The sequence below is a fragment of the Parasteatoda tepidariorum genome, chromosome 7 (genome assembly GCF_982258835.1).
Source record: "Parasteatoda tepidariorum strain Cologne lab strain chromosome 7, Ptep-v5.0, whole genome shotgun sequence".
Classification (NCBI taxonomy): domain Eukaryota; kingdom Metazoa; phylum Arthropoda; class Arachnida; order Araneae; family Theridiidae; genus Parasteatoda; species Parasteatoda tepidariorum.
Window position 1 is genome coordinate 56,492,980 of NC_141761.1, and position 27,937 is coordinate 56,520,916.

Here is a 27,937-nt window from a genome sequence, read left to right on the forward strand (position 1 = left end):
AAATGATGTCTCTAGGATGCTGCCATGGAAATGGATTCTGCTAGGCGCTCTATGGGCTATTTTGCTCATGAATCATATTGCCAGGAATTCATCGATCTTCTTTATAATCGTAATCGATAAAATAAAATCAGGAATGCTATAATTCTTGTGAGTTAGATAAAAGTGTATTATTTCAAATTAGTGAAGAAAGTGAATTCGTGAACGTGTTGTTGCGGTATTTTGCTCCTGTGTTAATAGTTTCGTTATTGAATAAAATAATACATATATTTTTTTAAGTAAAGAATTGGATCATAAAAGAAGTTTTTTCTTCACATAAGAATGGCTGATAATGAGCAAAAAGCTATGCAACTGGTTGCAGATGCTGAAAAAAAATTGAAATCTGCACAAGGATTTCTAGGCAGTCTGTTTCGGTGAGAGGAAATAAATATTTTGATATCGAGTTAATTCTTTTTAATATTATTCAATCGCTCTTCTACTTTTTAAATCAATAGTTACTTAATATTTTCTTCTATGGCAAAGAAGCTTATTATTGTTTTAGTATTGTTTTAGTGCGACGTTAACTGTCAAATCAATGGCTAATTATTTTAAATTATTTTGCTCTCCTTTTTCTATTTAGATCGTCTTCCAAAGTTGAAGAGGCTTGTGAAATGTATACAAAAGCTGCTAATATGTTTAAGATGGCGAAGAAATGGAGTGGTAGGTTTTTCGTAGATGTTACTTTTATTTTAAATTTTGTGATTTATTTCTAATAAATTTTGACTGCTTGAATTTCACAGTGATAAGATTATCAATTATTTTCTGAACTTAAGCGAACTATCTGAACTGCAATCTGCTTAAGGCTTAATCGATAGCTATGACATGAAAATGTAATGCAAAATGTGTGTTTTTATTTTTACGTATAATAAATAGAAACTTATTTTTTCAAATATATCAATTATTCCAAAAATTAGATTTGACATAGGTGCATTTAGCTACATTGCAATTACAGTTTAACAGAAATATTATTAATTTGAGTATCGTCAACTCTTTTAAAATCAATAATTTTGTATAATTATATATTTCTTGCATTGACTTGACTGATGGAAACCTGTAATTGCTCTACGGTGGGTGTGGCCATCAATTTTTGTAGAGTGATTAATTATTCATCATTTAATCTATGCTATGCTTCAATCTATGCTATGCTATAATCTATGCTATGCTATAATCTATGCAATGCTATAATCTATGCATCAGACTAAAATGATCCATATCTAAAATTGCTGGGTATAAATTAATTGCTCCTTTCTGTATTTGTCTTGTTTTATTCTAATGATTGTATATGCTTCTGGTTTTTAAACATATTTTAATTTATATTATACTAGAAAGTTTTCTTTCTTACTTTCCTTCTGTATTTGTCTTGTCGTTTTTTCCATTGCTTTATGCTTCTGTACTTTACTGTATTGTATAACATATTTTTCTATTTATTCTTGTATATTTCTGGACCTGGGAAAAACTTTTGGGGCACAGAGAAAGCAAATTTTTTGACTTTTGTCTTAGCTTTTTTCAATAGAAAAAGTTTTGCATTTTATGACAATTCAAGGCTGGTACCCCCTAATGACGTCAGCTTTGATTGTCATGTTTTTTCCAATTTTTTACTAATTTTTCTTCAATGTCTCATTTGAAAAAGTTTACTTTTTTTAAACTTATTTGCTTACTTATACACTATTTTTTTTAAAGTAATATTGTATAAAATTTAATTTAAATAATACAAATTTTTAGCAACATAAAAATTTTAGTGTGTAATTTTTGTTAGTCTCACATATGCTAAATTTGCTGTATACGTGTTAGAAGTACGACTTGATAAATGTAAAAATAATATCTTGTCCGCATTTTTAAAGAGTAGAAGAAAAGTTTACTTGACTTCTGATTTTTGTAAGATTTTAATCCGATTTTAGCTACAATATGAAAAAAAAAATTGGATAAGTTGGTAACGAAATTTGGCATTTTTGGACAGCGCAAAATTTTTTTTTTTTTACGTCTCTCATAAAAGGACTATTACTGCTAAGAATCATGCACTTAATTTTGGAGTGTTAAAAAATTTAACGTTTTGAAAAAATTGCGGATTTGAGATAAAATTATCAACTCAAAAGCGAATCAATAATCGATTATTCAAAAGTGTGATTCGGAAATCTGCGAATTGTAATAATATTAAATTTAAAATGAAATCCGAAACTGTTGAAGTGAAGATTAATAAAACCACACCAGAAATAAAAATCAAGTAATCAAAAAGCAATTGTACAAATGCGTGATTCGAAATTTCCTGTGTATGATAATGTAGCATGAAAAAAACTGAAAATCGGTTATAATTACTGATTAAAATGCTATCATAAATCCAGGTGAGATTGCGGGTGAATCGTCAATAATTAACTGCATAATGTGCAATTCAAAGTTTGTCAATCGAAATAATATTGTATTAAAACATTCAGATTTCTAAAATGAAGTGAAAATCCGCTTTAATAGCTCTCGAAAAAATGATCAGCAAAACCATGCAGATTCACTGTGGAATTGTTGCTAATCGAGATGATTACTAACTGATGATTACTAACTGATGATAAAATGATTACTAACTGAAATGTGTAATTCGAAATTTGCATCGAGATTTTAAAAATAGTGTTTAAATCTGTAACAAAATCTTCAGAAATAGCACAACCATGTAAACCATGGGGATTTATTTGTTGTTGATGCAAATTGACTTTAATTACCGTCTATTTGTTACCTTTTAATGAATTGGGATGTTTTGATGTTTATTTACCTTAAGAACCTATTATCCAGAAAAATCTATTTTCCAAACTTTCTGAAGTCCCGACGATTCCGGATATGGGACTTTCCACTGTATTTAAAATTAATTAGTTATTTTCAACAAGGAATTTGTAAATTAGGTATTTTTTTGCTTCTGAGTTATTAGTCTTTGAAGTAAAATATTTCTCCTTCTAGGTTTTAATTAACTACTTAACAATTTTTAAATTTTTAGAAATTCAAAATGTTCTGGCCATACTGAATATTTAGGTATATTATTGAAATATTAAGTCATAAGATGTTTAACAAATGCATAATCAGTTTTATTCAAAGTGAGTAAAATAATGCTATTTCTTTCAACCAAAACGTAGAATGCTCCTTTAAGCTTCCCCTAGCTTTTAAGCAACTGCTTTTTTATAGCTTTAAAATTTTTAAAACCTTAAAATTTTTTGCCTACACTGTATATTTAGGTATAATCAAACTTTAAGTAATAAGCTATTCAATAAACACGTAATCAGTTTTATACTAAGTGAGTAAAATGTTGTGATTTCTTTTAACCAAAAAATGAATTTGTCTTTTAAATAATTACGGTTGTTTGACTTAAGGTTTTATTTGTTCTATAAAAGTAAAAAAATATAAGAATTCGTGTTATAACTTGTATTATGAAAAAAAAAATAATAATAAAAGTAATGTAAAGATTAATATAAAAAATATTAAGTAAATATATTAATAAAAATTTGGGAATTATAGTGAAGTTTATTAGTTTTAAATTTCTGGAAAATTTGTAAAAATAGCAGATTGATTTTGATTTAATATATTAGAATCAATCTGCTTCAAATCCTTTCTTTAGAATTAATTTTAAAGATGAATTAATTTACAATAAATTTATGTGTTTAAATTATATTTAGCTGCTGGAAGTGCTTTTTCGGAAGCTGCATCTCTACGTTTAAAAATGGATAACCGACATGATGGCGCAGCATTATTGATTGATGCTGGTAATTGTTACAAGAAAACAGATCCTCATGGTAAAGTTATAAGTTCATTCATTTTCTTACTATTATGTGTTTATATTTGGGGTTGGCCAGTTTTGTGTGTTTTTTACCACGGATAAAACAGTCATCCCAAAAATCCTGTGTAAAAACCTATACCCAGAAACAGCCAAAATTCCAACAAATTGTATTTATGTATTGGTAGAAGTATTATTATTCATATTTAAATAGCCCATTCCAGGTACTGTAAAACACTGATCTTATACAACTTAAGTTCAAGGCTGTTAATAGGTTCCTATTTTCCTAAATGGTATATATATATTTTTTTAAGTTGGCTCCTAAATGTCCCTTTTATCATTTTTTTGCTGTTTTGTTAGGACTCCAATAGCAGAAGTCCTCCAGCACTGCAGTGGGTACTGCAGATTATTTTTCTTCATCTGCAGATTATTTTTCATATTAGATTTTAAAAAAAATTGTCACAGCACCTGAAGATAATTTTTCAATTCAGAACTCAGATTTCAAAAACAAACTTAAAATATTACTATATTAAAAATATTAAAGGTAAAAAGATAAATAATTTATAATTCCTAGACTTACTCATTTACTATTTGTCTTAGGACTTTGTTTATCAATATATAAGCAAAAAAAAAGTGATGATTTTTAAAAGAAAAAATTAAATGATAAGAAAAATGTAAAAAATAAATTTTTAAGTGCCATTAATTGCAGTTGCTTGTTTATAGTATAAGGACTTATTCCTTTCTTTAAATTTAAATTGTTCCATTCATTTTAAATTGTATAAATATTTTTAATTGCAACAACAAATGACAAACATTTACTTTTGCTAACTTTGCTGTAAACATGTAAAATTAAGCCAAATTTTTTGAATAATATTCTCTGTCCAACTGTGTAAGCGTCGCAGGAAAACTTTTATTTATTAAGATTATGTTGCAGATTGACTCTATAAATTATTCGTTGTAAACCAGGTTAATGACTCTGTATGATGTTTGCATTCTAAGTGAAATAATAGAGGCATTCTCAATTCAATGATGCTGTTTGTCAAAAAAAATTTTTTTTTTTCTATTCATGTGTATTCATAATAAATAACATGAATTTTTTTGTAAGCATTTTTATTTTTTACAGAGGCAGTCAAATGTATAACTAAGGCTATCGAATATTACACAGATGCAGTAAGTCAGCTTTTTTAAGAATATTTACTTAAACATAATAATAATAATAATTTTTTTTATTGAAAAAGTTTCTTTTATAGGGTCGATTTACAGTTGCTGCTAAGCATCATATGACTGTTGCTGAGATTTATGAAACTGAAATGGCTGATGTTGAGAAAGTAAGAAATAGATTGCTCATGCAGTTGACTCTGAAGCCTGCACAACTTGGAACTTATTTGTTTAAAATTTTCTTTTTGAATTTATATTAAAATTATATCAATATTAAATATACAGTAGAACCTCGATTTAATAGCTGCGCTCATCAGACCTTACAAAAACATGGTAACTAACAAACTGAATGTCGCTATATCATGGTCATGAAAATTCCCATATAAACTGAAATTTAAATGCCTACAAATGTATTTTTATTTTGTTAAACAATTAATGTAATTAAAAATAGTTAGATTTAATTTATTTAGTGAAGAAGAAAAACGTAATTATTTTAGCGGAAAAAAAATCCTACATTTTTGTTTATCTTTTTTTGTTTTGAAGTACACAATGAATTTTTCAAAAATTCCAAGTAGTCCATTTCTTTTTCTTGTTCTAAAAGTTCTTGGAAGTAAAGTTTCTGTTCATATTGCTTCATTGAATCATGATGGGGGATCTGCGTGAAGATTCACAGTCGTCTTCATCACTACTAGATTCTATAATTTCAGCTATTGAAATTGCCTCCAGTTCGTTACCTTTCCATCAGGTCGTTATAACATAGAGAATATTCCATAAAGAATTCTGTTCTGAAATGCTATCGGTATTCTCCTCGGATGGAATTGATGTAAAACTACTTTTTCTGGAACCAGGTGGGTTTTTCTTTTTCTCTTTTTGTAGGATGCTCTAAATAATGGGATTTTATTGTATTGGTATATAAAACGGAAAGGGATCAAGCTGAAAACAGGTATGTAAAAAGCGGAAAATCATTATTCACGGATAACGTTAAATCCAAGTTCTACTGTAATTTAAAATTTTCATTAAATCATTTAATTTATTAACTAGTTAATTTTTTTTTCATAGCTGCCAACTCTTCTGTATATTGCGTAAGGTTACTGCATTTTTTCCCCCGCTTTCCACGTTGGGAATAAAATCTTTCACATTCAGGAAATTGATCCATAAAATTTTTCTTCCCCTTTCTGTAATTGCGAGTACTAGAAAAATATCACATTAATAGTATTGTACTTAAAAGAAAATAATCAGGATATTAAAACCCTGTACAAGCAACAAATCCAAGACATTGTCTCGTCAGGGAAATGGTCGACTAGACTACATTTTGACTTGATTTGTTAACTTGTGACTTAGGACAACTAAGCGTGTAAAAATCCTCCTGGATGTAAAATGGAGTCATTGTCATTTGGAATTCAAATTAAAAATTACGGGATTTTGAAAATTGCTTGGAAATCGTTGAGAAAAAACTATAGAAAACGCAAAAATTTTATGGTAAAAAAAAAACGAAACAAATTGTGCTATTCGAAGTTTGTATGTTATAGTGAAATTGGATTAAAAAAAATTGGGATTTTAAAAACTTTCTAGAAATCGGTTGCAGTACCGTCTTTACGCATGGGCACACCCGGGCAGTGCCCAGGGGCTCCAGGCACTCAGGGGGCCCTTGAGAATCTTACCTTTTATAAATTGTATTAAAAAAACAACTAAGAATAAACAACTTTGCATTATATAATTTTTAAAATAAATTCCAAATAGCAAAATATGGTTTATTTTCACTCAGCAAAAACCTTTCAATGTAAACCTAAAAAGGTTGGCTATGCGGCTTACGTGTAAATCTTCTAACCTTAAAACGAGATCTGTGACAATCTGCTCTATTCTACGCACATTACCCTAATCCAAAATCTTGGAAAACAACCTTCTATATAAAAACCTTAAATAGATGTTGACTTAGAGTTTCCAAGCGTGAAAAAAATCCTTTAGTAAAGCTAGTCTTAAGGTGAAAATACTCTTAAACCTTTCTTTTCATAAAGTCTTGCATGCTCAGCTAAAATCCACCATGTCATGAAATTTTAATGAGCAATGCAGATTCTATCGTTAGTGTGTGACGTCAGCTAAACCGTCATTATGGACCTAAGTGACCATTTTACTTAAGTTACAACACTTATTTTAAAAAAAAGTCTTAAAAAATAATTTGTAATCCTTTTAGGATGAAAGGTTTAAAAACTGCAATATTTTTGCCTTATTAAAAAAAGGTTTTTAGTACAAACACTTTCGTTCGACTATAAGAAGAAAATTCTGACAAAAGGTAGCCGTAAGGTTGCATGCTTTCTGGGATATATATATACTAGTGTAAAAAGTGCGCATTTTTTTCTTCCTAAGAATAGTGATTGATTACCATACAAACACCAATAGTTTGAATAGTTTATCACTAGGAAAAATAAAAAGTCAGCCAAAATCTATTTTTCTTCGTTAAAATGAAGTTTTTAGGTGCTCAACTCCCTAAGTGATAATGTCTCTGAATATGCTTGAGATCACAGAAGTCAAGCATCACTGGCTACGGTCAGTGTGAGGGTGGGTAACCACTTGGATCTGTCTGCGTAGGGACCGAGGATGTGCGGTATGGGTCCTCGTTAAACTGCGTGTTAAACTGCCTCGTTAAACTTGTCGACTTCGCGTGCAGGTCATTGGGCTACCGAAGCGGGTGTGCCATCCCCTCATCAGAGGATCAAAATTGTGATGGCATGTCTTCGGATCATCCTCCAGGGATCTTTCCCAGACCGTCACCAATAGCCCGTTGTGCAGCTCCAGTGTGACGTAAATGAATTACAACAACAACTAAATATGCTTCTCAACCAACTCTCTTCAGTATTTATAGTTAATTAAAGTAATAATTGAAAGTGTTTCGAATCATACGACACAACTTTTAAACTGGTTATGTCTGATATGCATTGAAAGATGTTTAAATATTAATATTATAATAACTGACATTTTAATAGTTTGACGAAACAATTCATACCTTTTGAATTTTTTTAACTGCTATACCCTAGCCGCGATGGCTCAGGGGATAGAGCGTTCACCTTCCAATGAGGTGAACCGGGTTCGAATTCAATGATGGCTGGTCCATACGAATCTGCATCCGGCTTGCACAGACCACAGTGCTGACGTGAAATATCCTCAGTGGCAGACGGATCATGGGTTAGAGTCCCTTTGCCGTCAGACTAACCGTGGGAGACTCTCGTGGTCTTCATCTCCATGTAATGTAAATGCAGGTTAGTTCCACTGAAAAAGTACTCCACGAAGCCAAATTTTCTCCCGATACTTGATACAAGAGCTCCTTTGTTTTCTATATTGAGTTCAAAAGTAAAAGGCTACAGAGTTGAACATTAGAAGTCGTAAACCCAAAAAATGGATCTGCTGTTCAATGACGGTTATAATAGAAAAAGAAAAAATTGTTTAACCCTTGACCGGGATAGCCTGGTTGGTAGGGCACTGGGCCCATGTATGTTCGTGGGTTCGATCTCCGCCGGCCAAAAACTCCCCGTGTAGTAAATGGTGACTGATGCACGTTAAGTCTGTCGAATCACAAAGTCCTCCATGTTCCCATAACCAGTCATACCTCTGGGGGTACTGATCCAGGAGTTTCCTTGTCTTCTGGATTGGTTCAAAATTACAAGGCTGCGGAATTGAACATTGGTAGTCGTAAACCCAAAAATTGAGTCGACTGCTCAGCGACGGTTACAAAATAAAATACAAAAATTTTTTTTATACCCCTATGCCTTTTAATTTACTTATTTTAATTAGCTTCTTCATTTTGAAAATTACTTACTATTTGAGGATTGCAATTTGTTAGCATCTCATTTTTTTAAGAAAAATTATGCCTAGTTCAAAAATGCTTTATTTTATGCGCATTGAGTTTTTGGGGCTATAAAAATGTGTTTAAATTTGTTAAAATTATTGCATAGCTTAAAAATGCTTAATTTTATGCATGTGAAGTTTTTTAGTTCTATTTTAAACAGTATGGACTGTAATAGGGGCCCAAAACATTTCTGTGCCCGGGGGCCCTGCTTGTTATTAAGACGGCCCTGATCGGTTGTAATAATTACCAAAAAAATGTTAGACAAGACTGTGTGCAATGCAAATATGCGTCAATCAAGTGTATCAAAAATTGATTGTTGAAATGAAAATTCGTGTGTGTCGCAATAACATAGTATCGAAAATAACGGTATTTTGAAAATCATGAAGAAATTGTAACAATAACTGCTGAGAAACAAAAGACAAACCAAGTAAAATGCTCTGTGGTAGAATTGGCCACAGGGTATCAGTTCTAAAATGAGTGTCACAATAAAATTGAAGAAAAATTAATGACTTTAAAAGCCATGTATATCCAAAAGTGATTATACAAATGCACAGTTAAAAATTCATGTTTCGCAATAAAGACAATACAATAAAATCACAAAAAATTTTATCAACTTTATTGAAATCAATAGCAACAACTTCTGAAAAAAAGATAAGAAAATCACTTTTCTGACAATTAGAAATTCATGCATAATAATACTGTTTTAAAAGATCAGCATTTTAAAGAAAAACTTGTATTTATGCTGGAATTGGTTAAATTTGAAATTTGGGTATAATAATATAAAGTAAAAAAATCGTGATTTTTGAAAAAACAAACTTTATTATGTATTTACTTCGGAATAGGCTCAATTAGCAATTCAATTAGTGGTAATAAAGTTGTGTTCGATTTAATTTTACTACATTTTACCAACATAAGCCGTTTTAAATCAAAAAACGGCTTATTTTATTGATTATTTTATTGATTATTTTATTGAATATTTTATTGAATATTTTATTGATAAATAGAAAAATGATAAAAGAATATTATTTTCAAATCAAACAAACTTTAAAAGGTATGCAATTCTTTTGTTTTTGGGATTTTTTGTAAAATTTTATATTAGATGATTAAGCAAATTGTTTGACGTGATCATGGTTTGGGTTATCTTTCATAATAAAATTAAGGTAAATTCATTTTCAAACAGTCATTTTATGTTAAAATAAAATTGCAAAATGTATTGTAGATATTTCATGATTTAATATTTCAATTTATAAATACTATAAATTTTAAAAATGGATTTGAACTTCATAAAATAAATCTTCTGTATTTTAAGTGATTTCTTCTGAAATTTTGTAGTGAATCTTCCGCAATCTAAAAAATTGGTACTGGCAGGTATTTTTTCATTTTTTTCATTCATAAATATTATTTTAGTATGTTTCTAATGTTTAAATTTATTTTCTAGAATTTTTAACTCTTTACTTCAAAATGTATCTAAACTTTTGAACAAAAACCAAATCTATTTCTCAGCCCACCAATAATAAAGTTTTAAAATGTTGATAAAAAATAATTTATTTTTTGAAATGCTTCATCGCCACTGTAATGTTTGAAAATCAATTCTCATCAAACAAACACTCTTTTCTGCTTTGGATTACCAGTTTAAAATTTTCATTATGACTAGATCTTTTGTTACATCCTCTAACCATCTCTTTTTGGTTTTCTTTTGGGTGTTAAGTTCATTGGTTTTCTACTTAAAATTTTTCTTATTTTTATTCATTCATTCTTTCTGTATGGTTCAGGCATGTCAAGCATCTCGATTTTATGAATTGAATAATATCTTATTGTTTAATTTGAAAGTCAAGTTCAGTCTTGTTTCTAATTCCCCATTGTGAATTGCTTATTTGAATTAAAATTCTATTTAAAATTTTCTTTCAAGTATTAATAAGTTATTTTCATATTTATTTGTCCAAGTTTTACTACTATAAGTCATTTTATGCCTGATGAATGGTTTTATGATGATGAATGGTTTTATGAATTTTTAATTTAGTTTTTGTTCTAATGAGCAATTTTTTTCCTTTTGAATTTATATGATCTTTTATTTCTTTTCTGTGTTCTCGAATTAATAGATTTTCCCTTCAGAAATGTAAATTTGCAGTCGAACTTTTATAATCAAATAATCTTTCCCGGAGAAATTAAATACGTGTGGAAATGAATTTTATTTTGTTATTTTTTAACAGACTTAGTTGAAAATTCCTCTAAGAAAATCAATTGTTTATTTATAAGTTGTTTTTATCTAGCTTTATTATTTTTATAAATTTTGTTTACAATGCTTCGTTTTCAAAATTAATCTTAATAATATGTAAGATTCATATGTATATGTATATTTTTGTGTGTCTTTTTTTCTCCTTCTATAGGCTATGCAACATTATGAGCAAGCTGCTGATTATTTCAGAGGAGAAGAATCAAACAGGTATATATATATTTTAAATTTCATTATTAATTTAGTAAAATGTAAAAGACTCAAGGGAAAAAAAAAACTATACAATTTCTCTGTGTTAACTTATGTGATCAAAAAGAAAGAAATTTTGAAAAACCTCCTAAGTTAAGAACCCTAATGTAATGCGTGGAAAGAACAATAATTTACTACGATTTTACCATACGAATAGAAATATTTCAAATGAATTAGCACTGAAGCCAAATGATTTTGTGAAAATTCGTCCCAAGATCAAATTTGTTCAATTACTTAAGAGAATTATGTAACATTGTTCTAAGGTTATTTTTAGTAATATGCATATGAGCAACAAAATATTTATAAATTAAGAAGAGAAAACGGCCTTTTTTATGGCCAAATTTATGTTAAATGGGTGGAAGTGAGACATTAGTTTCTATCAGTAGAAGTGATTTAACAAAAATGAATTTAGCAAATTAGGATTTTCTATATTATTAAAATTATTTTGTTATAGTTGCTAACATGTTTTTAAAAATGAGTTTTTATTTATGTGATATTTTTTTGCTCATAAAATAAAAACATCAGTGAAAGTATTACATAAATATTTTAGTGAAAAAGTAAATTTTTCAGTACTGCATAATAAGCAATTTTCATTGATTTGTACTCCTGTAAGAAATGGCTCTAAACTTTTAAATAAAATAACATCTATAAATTAATATCAAAGTAAATTAATATATATATCTATAAAAACAGTTAATAACCATGTATATATTTATTTTTTAGCTGTATTTAAATAATTGTTTTAAATTAACATGATTAATACCTTATATTAAAGCTTAAAAGCATTTCATAAAATGTTCCCTTTTTCCTAGCAATTTTTATGGAGTAAAAAGTTAATATGTGTCTTTTCTATAAGCTATAACAGCTGCTATAAACAACATCATATTGAGTTAAAATCTTTAACAGTGTGGTTGCAGCTTTATGACTCAATGAGTCACATGATATATAAGTCATGTAAACAAAACAGACAAGGAATGCCATTTGCTTCTTCCCGAACCGGATCATTCCACTTACATCCCCTCCACTTTCATTCAAAATTTTAATTTGATATTTTTTTTTAAATCTGCATATTTTTATCAATATTTTCTTTTAATAATAGTGGTTAAAATATTCTATATTTTATCTTTTATACAACTTAAAAATCTTACATCTGTTCATTTTATCGTTATTTAATTTTACTATTGCAATTAAAAAATAACTTAAATTGAACATAATTAGGAATTTTTATAAGATTTGCAGCTTTTTAAACTTTTTTTGTTACTGCTCCTAATGTAAATTTATTTTTAAGTATCCAAGTTCTTGTTTATGTTTTATTTATAGAATGTATATTCAAATGTTATTATTTAAAGCTTAATCCATTACTTAATGTACTTAATAACTATATTCATGTATTATTATTTAATGCTTATTACATTACTAAATGTACTTAAAGAGAAAACCTAATTTCACTATTTCGCTTTCATCCAGCAAAATTTAAATTCATTGAAAACACAAATATTTATTCTATTCAATAATCTGTGGACAATCATTAAAAAAAAGTTATTAAACTTTTAAGTGTACTTTTTAAAGTGTAAATACTCCAAGTATGAAAATTTACATCATGCACAAAATATTTTCTATTTTTGGTAAAATCTTTCAAATTTGAACTTCAATCTTACGATAATTCCTACTCTTTAAGGTTGGCAGATATGTTTTCTGTTTCCCTGGAATCAAATGTTAATGATCTTAATTTTATTTATTTATTTATTTATTTTGGTGACGGATTTGTGTTAAAAAAGTTAAGTTTACTTGCACCTGGTTAACTGAAAAGTTCCTGTTTAAATTCAAATAATTGACCTAAAAAATCTAAAAATGACAGTGATATTATGCTTTTGTATGCTTTTTCACCACATATTGACAACTTTTTGAGTTATGAATGCCTGTTTCACGTTGTCTTTCTGAAAAAGAATAATAATTATGGTAATTTTAAAAAAATGGATAGGGTGCAATTTGGTTGAATTTTTTTAGGTTTTTCAAGTTGAAACAAATTATGAATTTTGTATCAAGGTTCCATTTATTTGTTTATACAGCATATAAATTTTAATTTATTTATTTTACAAATAAAATATTGTAGATTGTAAGTTCACTTAAATTATATTCATGCATTTAAAACCAAAGTTTCAATTAATATATGTTTGTTACAGTTCAGCAAACAAGTGTATGCTGAATGTTGCCAAGTATGCAGCCCAGCTTGAACAGTATGAAAAAGCTATTAGTATTTATGAACAGGTAATTTGAGTGTTAGATAATTTATAAGATGTTCTTTACATTTCTAGTTGTGCTTTGAAACTTCTCTAAATAGCAACTTTGTTAACTGCTGCAGAGTAAGGGAATTGGATGTCCATTCTTTTCCAATGTCTCAAAGTTCACTGACAGCTTTTCTTTATTTTTATTTCTATATAAATAAAAAAATTTATATTTTATTCTTTGTCCATGTCTCAAAGTTCATGGGCAGAAATAGTCCCTTTTTTTATACTTGTATGTAAGTAATTGCTACAGAATTTAGTATTTTATTTGTTCTGTCTCTAAATTTGCTGGCAGAAGTAGCTCTTCTTTATTTATATTTGTTTATAAATAATTTATAACGAATTTTGTATTCCATTCTTTGTGCATGTCTCAAAGTTCACTGGTATTTTGATTAATTGACATATTAAACAGGTATAAAACAGATCTTCAGTTATAGCTTTTTCAAAAAGGATCAAATAATATTTTAGCGTCTATATATGTTTCACTAACATTGATTTATTTTTATGTAACTTTAAATGACATTTATATTTTATGATACTAACACAGACAGTTTTAATTATAAATGTTTACTGATCATAAAACTGAGTTTATTTAATCAAAACACGATACTATGCATTATAATTAAATAATATTAAAAAGTAAACATTTTGCAAAAATTTAGAACATATTGAATATTGCACTCCCCTTTTAATTGAATAACCTACTTAATTGCATAGATTTGACTGAAACCGACGGTATTCCTTTAAGCGTTGTTGACCTTAAAAATTTTACTTTTAACAAATTTCGATTTGAGTATACGGAAAATCTACCTTTGTGAAGTAAAAATTAGGGGTTAACTTACATCAGGTCGATTTTTACTTACAAAATATTGTAATGTTAAAAACATGTTCTTAAAGTTAATAATAAAATTATTTTTACTTGACAGCGTTATGGTTATTTATGTATAATTAAAATCTTATTTTTTATGATGAATATGTTGAGGTTATAGCTTGGAATGATGTTTGATTCTATTTTAAAAAATCATTGTGTTATAGGTAAATTATTCAGTGTGTAAAATATAATGTTTTGCATATTAATAGCTCCATATACATATTTTGCAGCATCCATATTTTGCAATGGCTAATTCTTTTGAAGTACCCTGAAAGAGAAATTTCTCTGTGTATTTGAAAATATAAATATATTTTTAAAAATATTTCTTGTTTTATACTATTATTTGTAACAATAATATTATGCTTTTTAGATTTTTGTTGTGTTTTGAAAGAAATGTAATTACATCTGTGCTGCTTGATTTTCTTCTATCTTGTATCGATTTCTTCTTGTGTTTCTTTTTTTTCTTTCTTAATGTTACAATTGTTATTTTTTTAAATTATTTTTCTTATTACTTATTTAATGAATTTAACTGACATTGAAAAAAAAAATTAAAGTTTATTTAAAAAACTATTTCATCAGTAAGGCAAAAAAAATATTATTTTAACTTTATCACTTTTAAATATACTTTTCAATTTTGTTTTGATTTAAATCATGTTTGATCAATCATGTTTTGATTTAGATTTTCTAAAATTTTTTCTCAAATATTTCAGAGTAAGATTTTAAATTTGTATCATTATTTTTTTTATGATGTATTTTTTTAAAATAAATTATTCAAAATAACATGATGAATTAAATATGTATATTTTTTTTTAAAAACAAGATTATTTTTTAAGTGATTCAAGTTCTTAGTATCAAAAGTAATTTCATGTTATAAATCATTTATTTATTTATTTCATTACTTGTTTAGAAAGATTTATTATAAAACTTTAATACAAAATATAATATTTAATAATTTTAAGGGGTCTCAGGATCTTAGATATAGATAAAAGGTATATGTAAACAGGAATAATTTAAAGTTCTTGCAAATTCTAGACAAAAATAAACAGCATTCTGATTTTTGAACTCATAAAAATATTGTAAAGCAATCATTTTACACATAACAAAACAGCATATAAGAAATGTTTCTTGCAATTTGTTAATAAACTGTTCATTTTGAAATGTAAAAAATCTTTGTCCATGATTTTTCTAACATTATATGCTATGCTAACTTAAAACTTTTTCTAGGGCATATACTATTCCCTTCAATAACTTATATATAAATTTAAATAATACAGTGCCCATCTCTTATGAAAATTACATCCGTTCTGAGAATATTTGATTTTATAGGGTGACTGTGTTTTCATACCAAAATCTCTGCACTTAGGAAAAATGTTTTCCAAATTAGGCTTTAAAAATGCACCAAAAACTAATTTTATTTTTACTAAATCTTATGTTCTAAACCCATGCTATAATAAATTTATGCTATAAATCAATGCTTTTAGTCTTATAAATAAGAGTTAGTGTTCAATTCTAACTGTAAATACATTTTCAAATGCAAACTTTTTAAAATTTAGTACTTACTTAAAGAATTATTAATAAATACACTACAGCTAATGAAGTGTTTTTTAAAAATTAACTACTAATTATACTTACTAGTTAACTTTTAGTTTAATTCTAAGAGAGTATAAACCCAATGTAACACAGTATAATGAATAAAAATGTTGTTAAAACGCATAGGTGTGCCTATGGGGCGAGTTAGGTGGTTCTTGGCCAACCCAAATGTATTTTTTAAAAACTTTAAAAAAACCAAAACAAGTTGAATAGTTGCTAAGAGTGTTTGCATTTCCAAATAAAATGTTATGTCATTAACAAATTCCTTTACTTATCCTTCATTTTTATAAATTTAATCTTTTCTCTAGTTTAAATTAAAAGTGCCATGAAGCTCCAGTGTAATAACTAAATCATTGAAAAATATGTCTTTATGTAAAATATGAAAAATATGAAGTAATTTATGTCTTTAAAAAGAAATATTTAATTTACCTTCTGTAAGAGACTGTTTAAATATTATATAATCATGTTTTTGGCAATTTTGTATCATTTTCCTCTTTGAGCAAAAATAATCAAAATTACGAAACCTATCACAGACTTACGTAAGAAAATCTCTTCCTTGTCTTTTATAGTAATCTAATTTTAAGAGTTATTGAATTAAATTTTAATTAAAGATTTAAATTTGTGAAAATTAAAATTTACATTTTAATATAATTTAAATAATTTTGAAAGTTCTTATTGATATTGTTCCAACCTTTTTTCCCTCCAAAGTTGAACTTTTATTTCAAATTTAATCGCATTTTTTTTTGTTATTTATTTTTTTGACATTAAAAAATTAATAAACAAAGGGATTTTAGCATCATACATTAGCTCATACCCTTTTATTCCAGAAGGCTTGTTTATTTTTTAAAACAAACATTAGTAAAATACTTTTGTATAAAAGTGAAAAAACATGTTTCATTTTAGCATTTTTGCTGAGTGTTTGTGAAAAATGCTACCTCAGCTGAAATCATGCATTGAATGATGATAGGCATTCTATAACTTTTCTTAATTCATACACAGCTTTGATTTGGATTTTTTAATGGTCCTTGTTTCATAATTTTTTAATTCTCACTTTTCAGTTTTCCTAAGATTTATAATATGAACTTGTAACTCTGTTCTTTTTGTTCTTAGGGGCATAATAATAAAATGTATTATCTATGAGCTTTTAAAATTTGAGAAAATAGAAGAAAGAAAAAGAAAGAAAATTTTTAATTATTTTAAACGTGTGCCCTAAAAAGTGATTTTTAAGTGGTGATCATTATTTTATAAAATGATGATAGCATGTCATGATATTGTAATGCTTCTTTCAGAGTTGATTTTAAAAAGCCGCTGATTTTATTATACAGTGATTTTGATTGTTGTGGTCTCTGTGCTTGTTTCAAATAATTTTAAAATAGTTTCTACAAATTTAAAAAAAAAAAATATTAATTTTAAAGTTTTATTTTTAAATAGTACGGAACTCTTAAATTGTGTTATAAAATTGTGTATAGCTCATAGTTATTACTTTTACACAAAATTTGGGACCTGTAATTGGGAAACTGTTAATAAATTAGACACTTTACTGGATTGGATAGGTTTTTAGATCAATTTTTTTGTTCATATGTAAGACTTCTATTTAATTTTATTTAGAAGTTGTAGTAGCTTCAAATGTTTCGTGCGTGCGTATGCCTTTTGTTTGTTTCGAGCCTCAGACCCTTTTGTGCAAACTTATATTTAACTCTGGTTTATTAAAACAAAAGTTTGATAGATTAATAGGTGATTACTTAATGACATTTCATTAAGATTAATGTTTAAATCCTAATAAAGTATTGTTTTCATGGAATTTTATATGTTACTAGGTTGGGGAAGCAGCTCTTGCCAGTCCATTAATGAAATACAGTGCCAAGGAGTATTATTTTTGTGCATCTTTATTGCATGCATGCATTGATGTTTTGAATGCTCAGGTAAAATTTAAAAAACCATTAAAATTCATTATATACTTTATTTGATAAATTTGTTTATTAACTGTTTGATAAAGTGTTTATGAAATTATTCACCTATTATGTTTTAAATATATACTTTATTTGTTCAAATAGTTTTGAAACTTTTATGCATCAACTTTACAGCTGAATTAGTTTTATTATTGTCATCCATTCTTGAGTTTGGTTTTATACTATATCTAACCATTATACTTGGATAAAACATGAGCTGTAACAATAATATAATATATGAATTCAAAATTTTCAATGCTCATTAAATTCCATATTTTTTTTTAAATTGCTCATAAATATGAAACAATAACTTGCAGTAGAGTTTCAGCAAGGATATATATACTAATTGATTATTTTAATGTTGATATTTATTTAATTTGTGTTTAAAAAATTTTGACTTATTTGACTTTTTAAAATAGTTTCCTTAAAATTTTTTCTTTAAATGGTCTTTTTACAGCATGCCATCAAAAATATGAGTTATAATAATGCATAAGTTTAAATTTTTGTAGTCTTCAACTATCTTCAAAAAATCTCACTTTGTTCTTCTTTTAATATTATGTATGAATATATGGATATAATTTGCATTATAGTTTCATTTATTGTTTTCATGTTGTTATTTATTTTGTTTGTATATACAACTTTTCTTTATAATATTTAATTTTCAAAAATTTTTTGCAGCAAGCCATGAAGAAATATGAGGAAATATGTCCATCATTTCATGATTCCAGGGAATGCAAACTAGTTATGGTAAAAAGCTTTTGACTTTTAAAAGTTTTGGTATATTGAGCCAGTAATATTCAGTTATTATAACGGCAATTTTCAAGATTTCTAAAACATATCAAAAAACTAAAATTTATAATTTTTTGATATTTTTATAATTACATTTCAAGGATAACATGTAAAATAAAAGTTTTTTTTAAGAATATTTGAAGAAAATACTGTTATAAAATATGGTACGATAAAATCTTTACATAATAACCTAAGGTACATGCCTGACATTACAGGCATTTTTCAGATTGCCGGGATTTGTTTTAAGTATCAATTATAAACACCTTTTTTAAGAGAGAACTTGACAAACCCAAAATCCATTTTACATCATATTCTTAAATTATTTATTTGACTTAAATGTAATAAAAGTATGATATTTGTGCTAATCTAAGTGTTTGTTGAACTATTGCTGTTTGTGATTTTTTGGTAGGAATGTTCGATTATTAAGAGTATTAGAAGAAATTTTTTTTTTATAATTTAAACACTTTTTCTGTCATCACCTGCTCTATTTTGTATACGCTTCCAAAAGCTTTAATTTTTACTCAGAGAAAAGATAGCCTTAACGGACCCTTCACAAAATATCTTTTCATAAAAGCGGACCCTTCACAACATATATTAACTTAAAAACGGACCCTTCACAAAATAATTTATCTTTTAATCGGACGCTTCACAAGAGACACTCAAAAGACATTTGCGTATTATTGTAAATGGGCTGGAAAAATTGATGCTGAGTGTTCAGCTGTTAATAGATATTTTCAAATCTATTGACAATTGACATATATTGCTCTAATATTTTTTTAATCATGTTTTTCTGCTTTAATTCTAAGGCTAAGTTTGATCTCATTTCATGTATATTAAGTACCTTAACTTCTTTGAAGTAAAAAAGAAATTATAAATTCCAAATGTAGTATTCTAAGAAAATATTTCTATTTCTACAAACATCGTGTGTACTTTCTTATTGATATTAAATGGTATTTTTTTGTAAATAAATAATTGAGCAATATATTATTCATAAAATTAATTAATAGAATACTATGTAAATAAAAATTAATTTTTGGCAATTTTTTAAATACAATATTATAAATTTAGAAATTGTTTAAGTTTATTTAATGTGTAACACATTAGAAGTGATACATTACTAAGTTGTGTTATTTAAAACGTGTCAACTGAAATTAATAAAAATGAGAATGATTTTGTTTCCATTATTCGTCCGAAATGAATATTCTGTGTTGTGCAGTATAGGCTAAATATCAAATATTTGTATGTTGCATCTCTAATTTAGTAGCAGCAATAGCAATTTATTTTTAAAAATTTAATTTTTTTAAAATTATAATTTTTCAGTGTTGAGCATAATCTTGTATCCATGAAAAGGTTTTTTTGCAATAACAGGACTCTATTTGCACAAATTTACAAAACAGAACTCTGGTTGAACGAATGCGACTTAACGTTTATTTTATATTCACAAATTACGAGTAATTTTTTCACAATTTTACAAAAAAAGGACCTTTTACAAAATGTTTGGACAGACCCCTGTCAATCATTCCTTCAACAGAAGTGAATGGTTCTAATCCATCATATGTAAAATATTACTCAAAACAAGGAATATTTTCTTTACCTAAGTATGTTTACCTTGAAAAACTTAAAATCTTACCTTTGCTTCAATTAATAAGCATAGCACTGTTTTTTTTAGTCTACAAAGTCAATAACTTGGAATTGTATAATAGGCTAGAAAGGGGGAAATATTATAAGAACACTCATATGATATAACACATCACTCCATAAGTCCCCGATTAAGCACATTACCCGGCAGCACTGTTTACAGTCCCATATGATTTCGGGATACTAGTATCTTTCAAACGATACATGTCAAAATTTCTTGATTTACTGATAATCAGTTTATAGGTTACAAGTGGTTTTAGTGACTCCAATTTTGTAATTTTCCAAACAATGTATAAAAAAGAATTTCATGTGGTAATTCAGGGTTGCCACTCCACAGGGAGAACAGGGAAAACCTGGAAAATATAGGGAATTTAAAAATCACCTAAAATAACAGGGAAAATGCAAGGAATTTTGATTTTTTTCTTTACAAACTGAGAAAATACAGGGGATTTTGTTTTTTTTAATTTTGGTCTTTTAAAAAATGGTGACCACTCAAAGCGTAATCTATGGGATATTTAACCATGATATTCCAACTATACTAAACTATTTCATTTACCATAGCATTATTTAAGTATGTTCAGCTGTTTTTCCAGCAATTGAAACTAATAAATATAGTTAACCAAATATAGCTCACACAAGAGCACACTAATTGTTGTTTCCTCTTAATATATTGCGTATAACAGGGAAAGCAGAGGGAATTTTTTTTCCAGATTTGAGTGACAACCCTGTAATTAAACATTTTTTTTTGATGGTGAAAAATACTGTTGAAACCAAAAACCCACTTAGTAAACATTATGGCAGCTCTGCATCAATTTTCAATTATTCGGTTAATTTTGACTGGTATGATAAATTTAAACATGTTCATAAAAGCACTGATGATGCTGAATGCTTTGTCAAATTGAATTGGTAGTTGTTCCAGAAAAAGTAAAAAATTTCACAAAATAGTTTTGAGAAACCTTAAAGTGAAGTTTTGTAGGATAGCTGACTTCTAAAAGATATCGAAAGTTGCTGTATTTGGAAATTGAGGAATTTTCAGTGCTCTGTTTGACGCAAAATAAAAAGGATTTTTTGCAATGATGTCTCACAATGGTTGAAAATTTAATTTCCCTGCAATACATTTGGATCAGATGGATCGTTAGCCGAGTGAACAGAAGCCGCTGAAATTCGTCCAGATTGAACGATACCTTAAAAGTCTTCTGACTTGGTTATGGCATCCATATTTTGGAATGTGCGCAGTATTTTATTTATCGACTATCTTGAAAAAGATTAAATTATCAACTGTCGAATTACATGGCACTATTGGATCAATTGAGTGTAGAAAAAAAAAAAAAACAGCCTCACATGCAAAGAAAGTATTGTTGCACCAAGACAATGTCTTGTGTTGCAAGTCGAAAATTTGAATGAATGAAATGAAATTTGACTCAAAGAAATGATTGCTAAAACTGACGCCAATTTTGAGAGTGCATACAAATCTTTTTACAAAAAAGAAAATGGCATTGAAAAATTTGAGGAATGTTAGAATGAATGTATTTACTCTTGAATGAGACTGTTAAAAAATAAAATCGAATTTTAAAAAAAAAATTGTTTTTTTCTTGTGTAAAATGGAGACTTATTGAGAGATGTGTTATTTTTATTTTAATTAATTTTTTCTCATTATTAAGATCATTTTAATTACAAGCTATTGCCATGTTCTCATTTCAGACACTTCTTGAAAAAATAGAAGAGCAAGATATTGATGGTTTTACAGATGCTGTTAAAGAGTATGACTCCATATCACGCTTAGATTCTTGGTACACTAATATCTTACTGCGCATTAAAAAGTCGATCTCTGAAAATCCAGATCTCTGCTAAATTGGCTGTGAATTATAATATTTCTATCCCTGTAAGTCGTGCACAGTATAAAACTGCAGTGATATTATTTATGAAGCTTTATTGTATCATATATGTATAATGACCAAATGCATCTATTTTGCAGTGCATTGTTATGTGTTCACTTATTTATTATAATTTATGTTTATTTTGTGATAATTGCATTTAGTTCATATATATAGTTGACTGCATTTAATTGAAGCTTATATCTGTTATTATGTATAAGCAATTTTTTCCTTCTTTTCTTTGGAAGATATTTAAAGTTTTTATAATATTGTTTATTTAATTGTTTTCATTGCTGCTGTTGTGAAAATTTTTTTTTTGTTCCGTTAAAGTTCTGTGAGCTTTTTTTTGTTACAGAATGTATTTTAATTTTTAATTCGAAAGAAAAATGGAGATACTGATTATTATTTTGAGTTTGGTTGCATCATTCATTTATTTGTTTAGAAATATTCAAGATTTTCTATTTGACTATTTTATAATTTAATTAAATTTTTTTTTAAACTGCCTAAAAAATTAGTGTTTTTTAAAAAATTTTTTTTTTTACATTTATGCAAAAAACAGCTGAAAATATTAGGTGAAAGCAAATTATTTTAAAATTTAATTTTGTGTTGTTAATGATGTAATATTATTACTTGTTTATTAGTTTTTTTTATAAATATTTTGTGCATAATTTTTATACAATTTGTTTAAAGAGCTTCAGATAAAATCACCGAAGTGAGTTTTATTTATTTATTTGACCAATAATAAAAAGCTTATTTTAAATGTGTTATTTGTGTATTGATTAGTTTTGCAGTTACATACTAATTTTGTTATAATGTGATATTTTTTTTTGTTCCGTTAAAGTTCTGTGAGCTTTTTTTTTGTTACAGAATGTATTTTAATTTTTAATTCGAAAGAAAAATGGAGATACTGATTATTATTTTGAGTTTGGTTGCATCATTCATTTATTTGTTTAGAAATATTCAAGATTTTCAATTTGACTATTTTATAATTTAATTAAATTTTTTTTTAAACTGCCTAAAAAATTAGTGTTTTTTAAATTTTTTTTTTTTTTTTTTACATTTATGCAAAAAACAGCTGAAAATATTAGGTGAAAGCAAATTATTTTAAAATTTAATTTTGTGTTGTTAATGATGTAATATTATTACTTGTTTAATAGTTTTTTTTATAAATATTTTGTGCATAATTTTTATACAATTTGTTTAAAGAGCTTCAGATAAAATCACCGAAGTGAGTTTTATTTATTTATTTGACCAATAATAAAAAGCTTATTTTAAATGTGTTATTTGTGTATTGATTAGTTTTGCAGTTACATACTAATTTTGTTATAATGTGATATTTTTTTTTGTTCCGTTAAAGTTCTGTGAGCTTTTTTTTTGTTACAGAATGTATTTTAATTTTTAATTCGAAAGAAAAATGGAGATACTGATTATTATTTTGAGTTTGGTTGCATCATTCATTTATTTGTTTAGAAATATTCAAGATTTTCTATTTGACTATTTTATAATTTAATTAAATTTTTTTTTAAACTGCCTAAAAAATTAGTGTTTTTTAAAAATTTTTTTTTTTACATTTATGCAAAAAACAGCTGAAAATATTAGGTGAAAGCAAATTATTTTAAAATTTAATTTTGTGTTGTTAATGATGTAATATTATTACTTGTTTATTAGTTTTTTTTATAAATATTTTGTGCATAATTTTTATACAATTTGTTTAAAGAGCTTCAGATAAAATCACCGAAGTGAGATTTATTTATTTGACCAATAATAAAAAGCTTATTTTAAATGTGTTATTTGTGTATTGATTAGTTTTGCAGTTACATACTAATTTTGTTATAATGTGATATTTTATTTAACTGTAATTTGAGTAGGAATTTGTTATTGTAATAGATGTTTGTTTTGGTAAAATATTTGCTTCTACTGTAGTTATTTTTTACCTTAGTTTTGTTTTTACCTTTTGTTTTTATTTTTAGTAATTACTCACTCTTAAGTATTTTTAATAGTGTAAAGAAAATTCTTTGCAATTTGCACTGTTACTATGTAAATGTAAATCAAGATAATTAAAGAAAAAATTACATCTGTATTTCTCTATTATTCATCTGGTATTTTTCTTGCAATTTTAAAAGCACTACAAGTACTATTTTAATATATCTGATGACTTTTTGCAATGTTTCTCTATACAGTGATGACTCTATGCAAAATGCATATTACAATTTCAGTTTCAAGTGGATAGTTATTAGTTTCACTATTTTTACAAATTTTTTTTTTTTAATATTTAAAGAAGTTTTTAATTTTATATAGTGTATTTCACATATCATTCTGAATAAACTAATGATGTAATATCTGTGTTTCAATAAATTTTGGGAGAAAAAAAATTTAGACTTTGTGAATCTTTTTCTATAATTCCGTAAATGAAAAAAATAATATAATTTTAGTGACAGTTTTTAACAAATTTAGCATTTATAATCTATTTTATGTTAAAAATTATAAGTTTAAATATTATTTTTAATTTTTAGAATTATTAAGTTTATTTCACAAGTGTAGTAAAGTTGTAAGCAACTATGTATTATTATTAAAAATTAATAAAGATTGTGTTTTCGGTTCTGTAGGTTTCAACTATTGTAAAATCATCACTAGTGAATATTAATCAAGGCATTCACAAATTAGAGAAAACTGCTTTACTGAAATTTTGAATCCTCCCCCCCCCCCATCTTTTCTGTGTTTCAATCAAAGTAATACTTTTTAATTTAAAGGGTTTCATGCTCACTATATTTTTTAAATTCTAACTTCTCACAGAAGTGTTAATCTTTCCACTTCTTTTATACAATGATAAGTATTTAAAGTATTCATTCACATTCTTTTATTGAAATAACTATAATTTTTCTATTTTTATAATGTGTATTTAACTGTTTAAATTTCTGTTTTTTGTTTTGTTTGTTTGTTTCTTTGTTTGTTTTTGAATTTATTATTTTTTCTTCATAAACATTGACATGCATTTATGTAAAATGTTTCTATAAAATATCTAAAAATTAATTTCAAATTTTTTTATTAACTGTCTTGTTTTTTAAAGAATAAAGGTGCGAAAGTGGTTGAAATGATTTCTAGAACTAAATGCATCCATGAATGAAATAATATATTTTAAGGTAAAAAGATATGTAAAAAACGCAATTTTTTGAAAATTGAAATAGTTTTCAATTTAGGATCTGTTTAGTTCAGTTGAAGGCTAATCATATTAAGGTTATTTGAAATTATTGCTTGAAGTAAAAGTATCGTCACCAAATACTTTTCTTAAAATTTAATTTTTGTTTAATTTATTTTTTCTTCAAAATTTAGTTTCTATTTCAATAATAAACAAGCTTCTAGTCAAACATTTACATTGTATTAAACATTAATATGTTCTTCCCTCCACTATGTCATCAACATGATTGCCCATACTTCACGTGAAAAATATATTTCCTCTCGGAAAGTTTATTAGTGAGAAATGTACTGTGGTGCTTACACACATCAGCTAATAGCCAGATTCTGTGCTGCTTGGTGTTTTTCCTCGTAGATGACACAATTTTACTCTCTCTCTCTCTCGTGGCATATGTGTGTTAGTGCAAGATAAAGAAAACTACAATATATCATGTGCAAATAGCATATACTTAAAACACTGTTTCTACTTTATACTACTACTTAATGGTTATAACTTATACATTCTTTTTGATCTAATAGTGTTGATGTGATTATGTTGGAGCTTTATTTATTTATTTTTATTCATTCTGGTTTAACTTTATGAAGTGAGTATTTGAATTAGGTATTGATAGATTTTTAATTTTTTGCCAAAATTGTAACAATTTTAAACTTTATGTGGCTTGAATCAATTTTAAATATTTTAGCTTTTTTATTTCAATCTGGATATAGATGTGTCACAAGCATTTTCAATTATTCAGAGAGAAAAAAAAAATGTGCATAGATTTTATGTCAGTGTATATCTCGGTCTTCTCTTTCTTTTTTGTTTATTGTTGTTTAGTAAAAAATAGTGTATTAATAAGATATACACCATTAACTTCTATAAAATATTTTCATTTATACTTTATTTTGCATATTAAAAACTATTAAGAGAGAACGAATTTTTTTTCACTTTAATATAAAATAACTCAGAGAATTAGAGAAAGCATCAATAAAAAATTTGTAATCAATGTTTTTTTGAATCATTTTACTAAAAATGTGCAAAATTTAATGTTTTTTATCCAATAGTTTTCGCATTATGAGAGTGATCAGCATGTACAGCAAAACTTTTCTGTAACAGCAGTGACGGTAGTAACTTTTTTTTAGTATAGAGAGAAGCAGGATGAAAATTGGACTGATTATCGTGCCTACAATTAGAAAAATGTTTTTAGAAATGCCGTTTAAAGAGTGCAAAAGTTTATGTAAAAAAATCAGTTTACAAAAACTATTATAAAAATACTATAACTTTTATTATAAAAAAAATACTATAACTTTTTTATTTTAATGAATTTAAACTTAAAATTTTAATGGTAATTTTCTCAAGTGTGTATACTGTCAAATTATTTGAATCAAATATCAATTTTTGTTGTTTTCCATATTTATTGTTTTTACTTTAAAAAGTCTGTCATTGAAACAACTGATGATTAAATTTTGTACTCACATTCTTTCTTTGTAAAGCATAGCTTTTCTAACTAGTTTAGTTTTGAATGATTTTTTTAAACAATTAATTCAACTCACAAATTTGGACATAATTGTAGACATAACATGTGAGTCTCATTTAAATTAATATCAATTTATTTTTAAAAATTCAAAATTTTATACAAAACGGGCAAACCAGTTAGAAGTCAGTAACTCATATTAATATTAACTCTTTAAAGCTAAGCCAGATAAGAAAGTATTATGGAAAAACAAATTTTAGAAATGTACCTACAAAGTGAAGAGTTTTTATTTTCTCCTTTTGTTTCTTGTTTCTGGGCAGTTCTCATTCATAATGCATTTATATATTCTTTTCAGTTTATCTATAAAAATTTCTTAAAGATCATTTCAGTGAAATGTATTGATACTAATTTGTTATTTATATTAAATAATTTCCTGCTTATAATAAATATTATTCTTATTAAAATTATTGCGATAGTTTATTTCGGAAATTATTTAATCGAAATTGCTGCTAACAATTATTTTATTGTTTTTTCTTAAAGATCTTATTTCTCCTCTTTTAATTGTATGTATATACATTCTAAACTTTTCATGTTATCAAATTGTGAATCAAAAGAGGAAAAAATACTTCATTTTAAAAGTTGGTTCATTATCTATGGGGATATTCCATAAAATAAAACGATACAATGAGATTAATTTAGAGATCTCTCGTGAGAAAGTTTTACAATTTTTGCTGTAAATACTTGTAGACATTTTAGAGCAAAATTTCATGTTGAGCAATATTCATGTGTGTAGTGTATAAATTATTTCTAAATGTCTGTCTTTATTATGATGGAATTCATTGCTGTGATTTTATTTATTCATTAAAGTAAAATGTGTTTATTTTTAGTACAGTTGTAAAATATCTACTGATATTTAGTTTGTTATAATTTTGTTGATTTTGCTGTATATGATGTATTAAAAAGTGTTATTTGAGAAAGGTGTCTTTATTTATGTGATTAAAATCTATAAATATATTATTGTAATTGTGAATGG

The 27,937-nt window shown here is 26.3% G+C and overlaps 1 protein-coding gene and 1 long non-coding RNA gene across 6 annotated transcripts in view; one reads left to right on the forward strand and one right to left on the reverse strand.

Annotated features, from left to right (window-relative positions):
* Positions 1-129: 129 nt before the first annotated feature.
* LOC107456529 (alpha-soluble NSF attachment protein) lies at positions 130-27,881 on the forward strand. 2 transcript variants are annotated; one of them, XM_087167874.1, is made up of 11 exons: positions 130-410; positions 617-696; positions 3,684-3,800; positions 4,905-4,951; positions 5,032-5,109; positions 11,168-11,223; positions 13,446-13,530; positions 17,826-17,930; positions 18,636-18,704; positions 22,086-22,266; positions 24,865-27,881. In XM_087167874.1, exons 1-10 carry the CDS (start codon positions 319-321, stop codon positions 22,233-22,235), a joined length of 879 nt encoding a protein of 292 aa, XP_087024000.1. In that variant the 5' UTR covers positions 130-318; the 3' UTR covers positions 22,236-22,266; positions 24,865-27,881. The 2 variants fall into 2 exon arrangements, with proteins under 2 accessions (XP_087024000.1, XP_087023999.1); XM_087167873.1 differs by having other exon boundaries at positions 136-410; positions 22,086-27,881.
* The window catches only part of LOC122269977 (uncharacterized), a 384,828-nt gene continuing 370,729 nt past the window's right edge, over positions 13,839-27,937 (reverse strand). For 3 of the 4 annotated variants that reach the window (XR_015435531.1, XR_015435532.1, XR_011637273.2), the window contains one exon: positions 13,839-14,686. This is a non-coding gene — a long non-coding RNA (uncharacterized LOC122269977). Of the gene's footprint in view, positions 14,687-19,937; positions 20,738-27,937 lie in introns of those variants that run through there. The other variant, XR_011637272.2, reaches the window with a different exon arrangement.

What these genes read in the sequence shown, in the direction of transcription:
- LOC107456529 (XM_087167874.1), top strand. Translation starts at nt 319, where the DNA reads ATGGCTGATAATGAGCAAAAAGCTATGCAACTGGTTGCAGATGCTGAA. An exon ending in TCGAATATTACACAGATGCA is followed by an intron (nt 4,952 to 5,031) that starts GTAAGTCAGCTT and finishes TTTCTTTTATAG; the next exon opens with GGTCGATTTACAGTTGCTGC. An exon ending in AGAGGAGAAGAATCAAACAG is followed by an intron (nt 11,224 to 13,445) that starts GTATATATATAT and finishes TGTTTGTTACAG; the next exon opens with TTCAGCAAACAAGTGTATGC.